General features: G+C 38.7%; 1 protein-coding gene across 5 annotated transcripts in view; it reads left to right on the forward strand.

The window, feature by feature from the left end:
• Nucleotides 1-12,854, forward strand: part of myh14 (myosin, heavy chain 14, non-muscle) — a 98,785-nt gene that overhangs the window by 38,479 nt on the left and 47,452 nt on the right. For all 5 annotated transcript variants that reach the window (XM_067449097.1, XM_067449092.1, XM_067449094.1 and 2 more), the window contains exons 4-6: nucleotides 10,374-10,530; nucleotides 12,122-12,149; nucleotides 12,632-12,749. In XM_067449097.1, coding sequence (XP_067305198.1) covers nucleotides 10,374-10,530; nucleotides 12,122-12,149; nucleotides 12,632-12,749 — 303 coding nt within the window. The remainder of the gene's footprint in view (nucleotides 1-10,373; nucleotides 10,531-12,121; nucleotides 12,150-12,631; nucleotides 12,750-12,854) is intronic.

Raw genomic sequence — 12,854 nt, forward strand, 5'->3', positions numbered from 1 at the left:
AGACGGACCAGACGCATGCCTCGGATTGGCTCGTGACCTGGGGAAATGTCCGGCTATTTTGGCTTTTTCCAAAAACCTACTTTTGCGAACTAGTCCCTGGTTTTTGGCCAAACCGGGACCAAACCAGTGCAGGCAGATTCTCTGGAGTCTGAATGTCAATAATCATTGAAAAAAAGTGGAAATTTGGGTTCAGGGTTCCTAAGGGCCGCCAAGTTTGAGGTGGGAGGAGCCCCCTTCGACTTAATTGGCTATAGCTCGTCAACGGAACGAGATATTTTCACCAAACTCAGCACAACTATGTAAGAGCTCATTCTGTGGTCAGCCGAAAAAGGACGTGGCAACTGGCCTCTTGGTGGCGCTTTAACTGTTGGAAAGGTCAACTACATTATCCTATGCAAAATGACATTTCAATGACTAAAAAATGTCTGTTCTGCGCAGAACTTCACCAAATTAGCTGAGCATGTGCACCCTATTATTGTAAAGCAGCGTGCAAACTTTTATGGAGATCGGGCCGTCGGTAGAGGTATTACAGTTTAAAAGGGAAAAAATTTAAATAAAAAATAAAAATCATTTCCAAGATAAATGAGCTGAAAATGCAAAAATCTACCGTGTTCCTCTCTGCCGGCCATGTCAGAACGCTTGATAAAGTTTTTGTAACCAGCAGCTCAAAAATCAGGCGCTGAGACCCTATAGTTTTTTTTTTATAAGCCTTTTTAGGCCCTTTTACGCCTCTGTTATTAGGGGTTCAAGCACGAAGTGCTTGAAAACCTATTGTATTTGTGCCGGTTTATTATTCTGCCGTAAAACGCACCGTGCAGACCAAACCGTAAGGGCTAGAGACTTGAAACTTGGCCAATAGGTAGTACAAAAATCGAGGAGAGGTTATCAAATTATGAGCCAGATTGGCCCATAGGTGGCGCTATAGCGATCAAGTGCGCAAAACTGCTCATAGCTCCTAGACCGTTGGCCGTAGCCTCAAGTGCCTTATATCGTTGGAATCCTTGGCTCGAGACGGACCAGACGCATGCCTCGGATTGGCTCGTGACCTGGGGAAATGTCCGGCTATTTTGGCTTTTTCCAAAAACCTACTTTTGCGAACTAGTCCCTGGTTTTTGGCCAAACCGGGACCAAACCAGTGCAGGCAGATTCTCTGGAGTCTGAATGTCAATAATCATTGAAAAAAAGTGGAAATTTGGGTTCAGGGTTCCTAAGGGCCGCCAAGTTTGAGGTGGGAGGAGCCCCCTTCGACTTAATTGGCTATAGCTCGTCAACGGAACGAGATATTTTCACCAAACTCAGCACAACTATGTAAGAGCTCATTCTGTGGTCAGCCGAAAAAGGACGTGGCAACTGGCCTCTTGGTGGCGCTTTAACTGTTGGAAAGGTCAACTACATTATCCTATGCAAAATGACATTTCAATGACTAAAAAATGTCTGTTCTGCGCAGAACTTCACCAAATTAGCTGAGCATGTGCACCCTATTATTGTAAAGCAGCGTGCAAACTTTTATGGAGATCGGGCCGTCGGTAGAGGTATTACAGTTTAAAAGGGAAAAAATTTAAATAAAAAATAAAAATCATTTCCAAGATAAATGAGCTGAAAATGCAAAAATCTACCGTGTTCCTCTCTGCCGGCCATGTCAGAACGCTTGATAAAGTTTTTGTAACCAGCAGCTCAAAAATCAGGCGCTGAGACCCTATAGTTTTTTTTTTATAAGCCTTTTTAGGCCCTTTTACGCCTCTGTTATTAGGGGTTCAAGCACGAAGTGCTTGAAAACCTATTGTATTTGTGCCGGTTTATTATTCTGCCGTAAAACGCACCGTGCAGACCAAACCGTAAGGGCTAGAGACTTGAAACTTGGCCAATAGGTAGTACAAAAATCGAGGAGAGGTTATCAAATTATGAGCCAGATTGGCCCATAGGTGGCGCTATAGCGATCAAGTGCGCAAAACTGCTCATAGCTCCTAGACCGTTGGCCGTAGCCTCAAGTGCCTTATATCGTTGGAATCCTTGGCTCGAGACGGACCAGACGCATGCCTCGGATTGGCTCGTGACCTGGGGAAATGTCCGGCTATTTTGGCTTTTTCCAAAAACCTACTTTTGCGAACTAGTCCCTGGTTTTTGGCCAAACCGGGACCAAACCAGTGCAGGCAGATTCTCTGGAGTCTGAATGTCAATAATCATTGAAAAAAAGTGGAAATTTGGGTTCAGGGTTCCTAAGGGCCGCCAAGTTTGAGGTGGGAGGAGCCCCCTTCGACTTAATTGGCTATAGCTCGTCAACGGAACGAGATATTTTCACCAAACTCAGCACAACTATGTAAGAGCTCATTCTGTGGTCAGCCGAAAAAGGACGTGGCAACTGGCCTCTTGGTGGCGCTTTAACTGTTGGAAAGGTCAACTACATTATCCTATGCAAAATGACATTTCAATGACTAAAAAATGTCTGTTCTGCGCAGAACTTCACCAAATTAGCTGAGCATGTGCACCCTATTATTGTAAAGCAGCGTGCAAACTTTTATGGAGATCGGGCCGTCGGTAGAGGTATTACAGTTTAAAAGGGAAAAAATTTAAATAAAAAATAAAAATCATTTCCAAGATAAATGAGCTGAAAATGCAAAAATCTACCGTGTTCCTCTCTGCCGGCCATGTCAGAACGCTTGATAAAGTTTTTGTAACCAGCAGCTCAAAAATCAGGCGCTGAGACCCTATAGTTTTTTTTTTATAAGCCTTTTTAGGCCCTTTTACGCCTCTGTTATTAGGGGTTCAAGCACGAAGTGCTTGAAAACCTATTGTATTTGTGCCGGTTTATTATTCTGCCGTAAAACGCACCGTGCAGACCAAACCGTAAGGGCTAGAGACTTGAAACTTGGCCAATAGGTAGTACAAAAATCGAGGAGAGGTTATCAAATTATGAGCCAGATTGGCCCATAGGTGGCGCTATAGCGATCAAGTGCGCAAAACTGCTCATAGCTCCTAGACCGTTGGCCGTAGCCTCAAGTGCCTTATATCGTTGGAATCCTTGGCTCGAGACGGACCAGACGCATGCCTCGGATTGGCTCGTGACCTGGGGAAATGTCCGGCTATTTTGGCTTTTTCCAAAAACCTACTTTTGCGAACTAGTCCCTGGTTTTTGGCCAAACCGGGACCAAACCAGTGCAGGCAGATTCTCTGGAGTCTGAATGTCAATAATCATTGAAAAAAAGTGGAAATTTGGGTTCAGGGTTCCTAAGGGCCGCCAAGTTTGAGGTGGGAGGAGCCCCCTTCGACTTAATTGGCTATAGCTCGTCAACGGAACGAGATATTTTCACCAAACTCAGCACAACTATGTAAGAGCTCATTCTGTGGTCAGCCGAAAAAGGACGTGGCAACTGGCCTCTTGGTGGCGCTTTAACTGTTGGAAAGGTCAACTACATTATCCTATGCAAAATGACATTTCAATGACTAAAAAATGTCTGTTCTGCGCAGAACTTCACCAAATTAGCTGAGCATGTGCACCCTATTATTGTAAAGCAGCGTGCAAACTTTTATGGAGATCGGGCCGTCGGTAGAGGTATTACAGTTTAAAAGGGAAAAAATTTAAATAAAAAATAAAAATCATTTCCAAGATAAATGAGCTGAAAATGCAAAAATCTACCGTGTTCCTCTCTGCCGGCCATGTCAGAACGCTTGATAAAGTTTTTGTAACCAGCAGCTCAAAAATCAGGCGCTGAGACCCTATAGTTTTTTTTTTATAAGCCTTTTTAGGCCCTTTTACGCCTCTGTTATTAGGGGTTCAAGCACGAAGTGCTTGAAAACCTATTGTATTTGTGCCGGTTTATTATTCTGCCGTAAAACGCACCGTGCAGACCAAACCGTAAGGGCTAGAGACTTGAAACTTGGCCAATAGGTAGTACAAAAATCGAGGAGAGGTTATCAAATTATGAGCCAGATTGGCCCATAGGTGGCGCTATAGCGATCAAGTGCGCAAAACTGCTCATAGCTCCTAGACCGTTGGCCGTAGCCTCAAGTGCCTTATATCGTTGGAATCCTTGGCTCGAGACGGACCAGACGCATGCCTCGGATTGGCTCGCTCTTCAGGCGCCAATTTTGAGATATTTTGGGTTTTTTGAAAAACCTACTTTTGCAAACTGGTGCCTGTTTTTTTGACCTATCGGAACCAAACCAGTGCAGAAATATTCTCTGGAGTCAGATTATCAATAATCATTGAAAAAAAGTTGAAACTTTGATTCAATTTTGCTTAGGGGCGTCAAAATGGACGTTCAAGGCGGAGCCTATTTTATTAATAAGGCTATAACTCAAGAAAGCAATGAGATATCATCACCAAACTTGGTGCACTTATGTATGGGCTCAATCATTGGTCACGATAAAAAAATCGCGATGATTGGGCTCTAGGTGGCGCTATAATGTTAAAAAAACATAAAAACGGCTATAACCACCTGACTGTTAGTCTGATTGACTTGAAAATTGGTATGCAGTATCTTGGTCCAAGGCCCCATGTATGTATATGAGGACATCAGCGTATCTCAATCAACATGGCCGCCATCGGCCAATGAAGTTGATACCTATAAGACAAGGTTAACGGAGGCCAATCAGAACGAAACTTGATGGGCATGTTTGACTCATGGCCCTAGAGGTCTGTAAGAATTTTGAAAGAAATCAATCACTAGTTGGCGCTAACGAGTTTTATGGCTCTGTAATCACTTGGTGTTTGACATATCCACACCATATGCATATCAATTGATAGTGACCGCGAAGCTGAAGTGTGTGACACCTGATGAATACGATCCTTTATTTATTTGTATTAAACATTTTGATCACTATTCTGTCATTTTCACTATCAATCATTTTACTGTATGTAATTTACATGTTTATGCCCAAAACGCTTAATTAATATTCAAAGTAGGCCTATAGTTGACAAATTTTCCTCTAACGTTACATTAATTTAAGGCACGTACCGAGCATTTATTCTACTTAAGAAGGCTGGACTAAAAGCACCAGCACACACAAGCGATCCTTTTTATTAGTCAAATTCATTTAGAAATCAAAACTCAACAGGTATTAAATATGATCAGTACGAGAAAAACTCTTACTGAGAAGACGAGCACTGGACTGCTGCAGGATAGTGGGGAGATTTATTTATTTATTATTCAGAATGCACAGAAAATATATGTATAGAAACATTTCAGGAAGGTAGTAAAGCGTCTAACGTTAGGTCTCTGTTCCATTGTGCTGCAGGCAGCTCGTATGGGTCGACGTTTTTGATCTCAGCCAGCTTAAATACCTCTGCCTGGCGCTGGTAGTAAGTTTCTCCCTGTAAGAGGCCTCCATTTCTCCGTTTAAACGCGGTGATGATAATTCCTCAAGCCGTCTTTCCTGCTCCGATCTCTGTATCACTCTTACAATGTTGCCCCTGGCAACCGATAGCGTAGGATCCCAAAATGGTGGACGGGCTCAGACACCGCCCAATTCGTCACGTGACAGCAAGCTACCATGACATATGTCCTCATTCTCAATAATTATCCAAAAAAATTACTTTTGCATTCGGATGGCTATAATAGAGTCATATCAAAATGTGACTTTGACCAAGTGTACCTAAACCTTTAACTCCTCAATAAATGTTTAGATCTTCTCAAAAATAGTTTGAGAAAGTAAATGTGACATGTGACTCTAAACAAGCATTCAAACTTTTATGGAGATTGGTCTATAGGTGGCGCTATAACTATAAAAGCTTTGATGCGTTTGCTATGGTAAATTTCCTGTAATTGTTGTAAATGGTCTTTTGTATCTATTATCGTATAATGTTCAAATGATTTGTTAGATCTGCTCATTCTGACAGGTCAATAATTATCCAAAATGACTGGCATTTGCATTTGGATGGCTATAATTGGGTCATTTCAATATGTGGCCTTGACCAAGTGTCCCCGAAAGCCTTAAATAAATCCTCAATGAATGCTCAGATCTTCATTTCATCTAAGTTTTAATTAATTTAATGCTTAAAGGCCTTAAATACAAAAGACCTTAACTGTTTAAAGGCCTTAAATGCTTGAACCCCGCTAAATGCTGCTTGCAGCTTTAATTATTATTATTATTATTATTATTCTCCGCTAAAACGCATCGTGCAGACCAAACCGTAAGAGCTGGAAATTTGAAACTTTGTCAGATGGTAGTACTCATGTTGGGGAGACCCTGAGAAGCTATGACCCCAATTGGCCCATAGGTGGCGCTATAGCAATCAATTGCGAGAAAAGGCTCATAACTCCTAAACCGTTTGGTCCACACTCAAGTGTCATATATCATTGGAAAGCTGAGTCCTTGGCGAACAAAATGTATATCTCAGATTTTATTTACAGTATGCAAATTTTTCCGCCATTTTGAATTTTATTGAAAACCTACTTTTGCAAACTAGTCCCTGGTTTTTTGACCGATCGGAACCAAACCAGTGTCAAAATGTTCTCTGGTCTCTGTTTATCAATAGTTATCAAAAAAAAGTTGAAATTTCGATTCATTTATGCTAATTGGCTTCAAAATGGACGTTCAGGGCGGAGCCTATTTTACTAAAAAGGCTATAACTCAAGAAGGAAATGAGATATCGTCACCAAACTTGGTACACATATATATCGGCTCAATTTGAGGTCACGATAAAAAAATCGCGATGATTGGCCACTTGGTGGCGCTATAATGCGAAAAAAACATGAAAAGGGCTGTAACCACGCGACCGCTAGTCCGATTGACCTGAAAATTGGTATGCAGTGTCTTGGTCCAAGGCCCCATGTACGTCTATGAGGACATTGGCGTATCTCAAAAAACATGGCCGCCATCGGCCAATGAAATTTGAGCACCTATTAGATGGGGTTAACAGAGGCCGATCGGAACGAAACTTGATGGGCATGTTTGACTCATGGTCCTAGAGGTCTGTAAGAATTTTGAAAGAAATCGGCCACTAGTTGGCGCTAACGAGTTTTATGGCTCTGAAATCACGTGTTTTTTCACGCACTTACAAAATATGCATATCATATGATAGATCTCCTCATGCTGAACAAATTTGCCTCTGGAATCATTGCTGTCAATCAAATCATTAATTAAATATTCACAATTATGTTAAAAACCTACTTTTGCAAACTAGTCCCTGGTTTTTTGACCGATCGGAACCAAACCAGTGTCAAAATGTTCTCTGGTCTCTGTTTATCAATAGTTATCGAAAAAAAGTTGAAATTTCAATTCATTTTTGCTAATTGGCTTCAAAATGGACGTTCAGGGCGGAGCCTATTTTACTAAAAAGGCTATAACTCAAGAAGGAAATGAGATATCGTCACCAAACTTGGTACACATGTATATCGGCTCAATTTGAGGTCACGATAAAAATATTGCGACGATTTGCCACTTGGTGGCGCTATAATGTGAAAAAAAACATGAAAAGGGCTATAACCACGCGATCGCTAGTCCAATTAACCTGAAAATTGGTATGCAGACATTGGCGTATCTCAAAAAACATGGCCGCCATCGGCCAATGAAATTTGAGCACCTGTTAGACAAGGTTAACAGAGGCCGATCGGAACGAAACTTGGTGGGCATGTTTGACTCATGGTCCTAGAGGTCTGTAAGATTTTTGAAAGAAATCGGCCACTAGTTGGCGCTAACTCAAAAGGGAAGCTCAAAAAATCACGAAAATTGTTGGGTATATGTAGCATGACATGCTGATGAAGCATGAAAAGTTTTAAAGAGATCGGACTATAGGTGGCGCTATAACTGTTAAAAAGCTATAAAAACCATGCATTTTTTATGGTAAATTGCCTATATTGGCTGTAAATGGACTTTTCCATCTATTATTTCAGTGTTTAAAATCTTGCTAAATAAAACTTAATGTCTTTAATGCCTATGTGCTTAAAAGGCCTTAAACGCTTGAACCCCGCTAAATGCTGCTTGCAGCTTTAATTATTATTATTATTCTCCGCTAAAACGCATCGTGCAGCCCAAACCGTAAAGCGTGGAACTTTGAAACTTTGTCAGATGGTAGTCCTCAATTTGGGGAGAACCTCAGAAAGTATGACCCCGATTGGCCAATAGGTGGCGCTACAGCAACCAAATGCGCAAAAAGGGTCATAACTCCTAAACCCTTTGGTCCACAATCAAGTGTCTTATATCATTGGAAAGCTGAGTCCTTGGCGAACAAAACGTATATCTCCGATTTCATTTCCGTCATGAAAATTTTTCCGCCATTTTGAATTTTGTCGAAAAACTACTTTTGCGAACTAGTCCCTGGATTTTTGACCGATCGAAACCAAACCAGTGGCAAAATGTTCTCTGTAGTCTGAATATCAATATTCATTGAGAAAAAGTTGAAATTTCGATTCACGGTTGCTAAGGGGTGGAAAAAGAATGTTGTGGGCGGAGCCTATTTTACTAAAAAGGCTATAACTCAAGAAGGAAATGAGATATCTTCACCAAACTTGGTAGACATGTGTAAGGGCTCATTCTTTGGTCTCGATAAAAAAATCGCGACGATTGACCACTTGGTGGCGCTATAATGTTAAAAAAACATGAAAAGGGCTATAACCACGTGACCACTAGTCCGATTGACTTGAAAATTGGTAGGCAGTGTCTTGGTCCAAGGCACCATGTATGTCTATGAGGACATTGGTGTATCTAAAAAAACATGGCCGCCATCGGCCAATGAAGTTTGAGCACCTATTAGATGGGGTTAACAGAGGTCGATCGGAACGAAACTCGGTGGGCATGTTTGACTCATGGTCCTAGAGGTCTGTAAGAATTTTGAAAGAAATCGGCCACTAGTTGGCGCTAACTCAAAAGGGAAGCTCAAAAATTCACGAAAATTGTTGGGCATATGTGGCATAACATGCTGATGAAGCATGCAAAGTTTTAAAGAGATTGGACTATAGGTGGCGCTATAACTGTTAAAACGCTATAAGAACCATGCATTTCCTATGTTAAATTGCCTATATTGACTGTAAATGGACTTTTCCATCTATTATTTTAGTGTTTAAAATCTTGCTAAATAAAACTTAATGTCTTTAATGCCTATGTACTTTAAAGGCCTTAAAGGCTTGAACCCCGCTAAATGCTGCTTGCAGCTTTAATTTATTATTATTATTTTATATTATCATTAATATTATATATAAAGTAATATATCACAGAAAATAAAACAGAATATACAGTTTTCCACAAAAATAAAAGCTCAGTGGTTTAATGTTTGAAAAGGATGAAATTAAGTCACAAATATTAGTATTAGTAATACTAATATAATATTAGTAAAAATTAGTAATAGTTATTTAATAGTTATCAAATATTATTTATTTATTTTAAAGTAAAATAGTCTTGTAGTATTATTTCTTACTTTGTTAAATATTTTAATAATAACAAAAATCACATTGATTTATAGTCACAGAATTTTTGTCTAAATTGTGACTTAGTAACACTAGAGCTGTTTAAAAAGAAATCTTGCAAACTTTGGAAAATCCAATGATTGGTTCTTCCTGAAAGGATTAGTTCACTTAAGAAGAAAATTTGGCCCCACTTTATATTAGGTGGCCTTAACTACTATGTACTTACATCAAAAAAATAAGTACAATGTACTTATTGTGTTCATATTGTATTGCAAAACCCTTTTTCTGATACTGAAGTGGGATACGGGTAGAGTTAGGGTCAGGTGTGGTGATATGGGTCAGTTTAAGGGTAGGGTTAGGTGTAAGGGAATTGCTAACAGTGTTATTATAAATGTAACTACAGAAATTAATTACAGATGTGATTACATGCAGGTAACTTTTAAAATGTAAGTACAATGTAAAAACATGTATGTACACAATAACTGCATTGTATCAAATGATTAATTAAAATGTTAGTACATTGTAGTTAAGGACACCTAATATAAAGTGGGTCCGATTTGTTTTCGTTTTTTTTCTTCTTTTTTTTCTTGAAGATGCATTGAAGCTACAATTGGTTCCCGTTGAAATCCACTATGTGGAGTAAAATCCTGTAATGTTTTCCTCAAAAAAACTTATTTTTGACTAAAGAAAGAAAGATAGGCATAAACATCTTGGATGACACAGGGGATGAGTAAATGATCAAGAAATTTAAATTCTGAAGGGAACTAATGCTTTGAAATCACATATTGTGCTTGGCTTTACATTTTATTTTTCCAAATGTGCTTTGCTTCTGGAAGCCAGGTAATAGCAGCCATTCAGATCTAAGCTTCTGATTTTAGCATGTGGCTGCTAGTTTTGTATGCAGTATCCATTAGGCAGTCATTGAAGAGGCTGTGGGCGGGCTGAGGGTGTTTTGTCTCTGCCAAGAATAGTTTCTACATATACAACATCATTATTTCTAACTGTCTGAATTATTGTGTTTGTGTCCCACAGACATACTCCGGCCTGTTCTGTGTGGCGATCAACCCTTATAAAAACCTGCCCATCTATACAGAATCCATCATAGAGATGTATCGTGGGAAGAAACGGCATGAGATGCCTCCACACATCTACGCCATATCGGAGGCGGCCTACAGGAGCATGCTGCAAGGTACCATGGCAACCAACTAACCTGCTATAGGCCTGCTGCAGTTCAAGTGAATTTATTCATACACCTCTGCGTCAAGATATTTAGAAAGAAGGAACCAGTTTCATGCTGCTACATGAAGTTTCAAGCCTTTCACACACTTACTAACAGTCGGAAACCCCAGGCATGACTAAGATACTGAGATTTGGCTTTTTCACCTTGTATCCTTATCGTCAGGGTGTGTCTGTGGTTAATAAACTCGCCCAACCGGTGTGTGTGTGTGTGTGTTTTCTGGGAAAAAGAGCCATCCCGATTACGTCACAGGTCTTTACTTAGTAAGGTTTTTATTCAGTTTCCAGTTGTAGTGGTTAATGTGGTGGAATAATTGAAGAATCAGAATTGAGTATTTCAAGGAGATATAAAAATATATACTGAATGATAGGTGGTTCTGCGGTAAGCAAAAGAGTCTACTTCAAGCTTCAGAACCCATTATAATCAGTGATGCTGTCTACACTGGATGTGGCGCGACATGCCAAATTTCAACAGTAAACCGATGCCTCGTTCTATTTCTGACACAAAGGACAAATGGATCTGCAATGTTCCTTTGTCGTGTCCAGCGTAGAAAGCCTCAAGGCAAGAAAATATGATGAGGCATATCTCGCCCTCAGTTTCACCAGTTCATCAGAGGGTAATGAAGAGGGACCACATTGTGTTGTGCCTCAAAATATTAGCTAGCTTCTGACAGTATGAAGTACAACACTTAGATACTTCACATCACAAACACAAAGAGAATCCTGTTGAATTTGAAAATTTACTGTATAATTACAATTTTTGAAAATATTTTTCTCCACAAAATATTCAGCCTAGGGATGAGGTCCCTATGATAAACAGTTTTGATGTTATTTTAGTATTATTTATATACTATTACAGTATATTTAAATGATCTTTTATTTTTATATTATTGATTTTCACTATAATTTTAATTTGTAATTTAGTCATTTTACAATTATTTATTATTGTTTGTTTTTTCTAAGCAGCTTTGGTACTTTAAAGTTTTCAGTCGGCCAAATGGAATTTCTGTGAATTAAATTGCATCAATTGACAGAAATTCAATTTGGCCAACTGAAAAATTTAGATGTAATCAGTCACTAGAAAATTTTCGATTGGAGACCTGATTTTTTTTTTTACAGTACACCTTAAGCATATTTATTTCAAGTAGCTGCCATGATAACATTTCTGATTTATAGTTAAGATTTTATTTTATTTTATTTTATTTTATTTTATTTTATTTTATTTTATTTTATTTTATTTTATTTTATTTTATTTTATTTTATTTTATTTTATTTTATTTTATTTTATTTTATTTTATTTTATTTCTCAAAACCACAAAACTAGGTGCTCTCAATATTAATATAATTTTATAGTTGTGTCATTTTAATCACAGTTTTGAGTCATCCTAATCAAAATATTATTATCGAAGCATATTTATTACATATGCATTATTTTCTATTAAATAATAAATGTTTAATTTTCACAAATTTCATACAATTTAAATTCATAATGTTCATTGGTCATTCCAAAGTCTCTATTCATGTGCTGTGTTTTCCTCCCACAGACAGAGAAGATCAGGCCATCCTGTGCACGTGAGTTTCCACTGGCTATGGTCACTGCATACTTGAGTTTGACTGCATATTTGTGGTATTACAGCAGCAAGTTTAGAAAAAAATCAATGAACATTTAATTAAGCATTTAATGTGGAGAAGTTAAGATGGTTTGCAGCATGATGAGAGATAAGCTGCAGGTATTTGACTTGATTTTCTTAGTAGACAAAACAGACGCCTACAGGCTACAAAAAAGCAAGACCTCACTCAGTTTAATCCCTAAGCCCTGTTGTATGTATAATGTAACTTATTTTATTAATACAATCTAAACATGTTTTTCTCCTTATTTTCTAATCATTTGCTAGTTTTGTTCCAAATTTGTTTTCAGCTAAGTAAATTAAGTCATCTGCCTGCATTTGTTTAAATAAATAAATAAAATAGTCTGAACCTATTTTATAGAAGAAGGTGGTTTATTTGTTCTTTTTATGTATTTGTGTATTTATGCATTGTGTGTGTGTGTTCAGAGGGGAATCTGGTGCAGGAAAGACGGAAAACACAAAAAAAGTGATTCAGTATCTGGCCCATGTGGCATCCTCACACAAGTCTGGCACTCTGGGACGGCCCAAGGACATCGCCCTACAGGTGAGGACGGGGGCAAATATTTCTGCATTCTGCTTTTCTAAAACAAGTCAGCACATGCTTACCTTTTTTGTTTTGTTTGTTTATTTATGCTGCTGTCTCTAGTTC

The sequence above is a fragment of the Pseudorasbora parva genome, chromosome 7 (genome assembly GCF_024679245.1).
Source record: "Pseudorasbora parva isolate DD20220531a chromosome 7, ASM2467924v1, whole genome shotgun sequence".
NCBI lineage: Eukaryota > Metazoa > Chordata > Actinopteri > Cypriniformes > Gobionidae > Pseudorasbora > Pseudorasbora parva.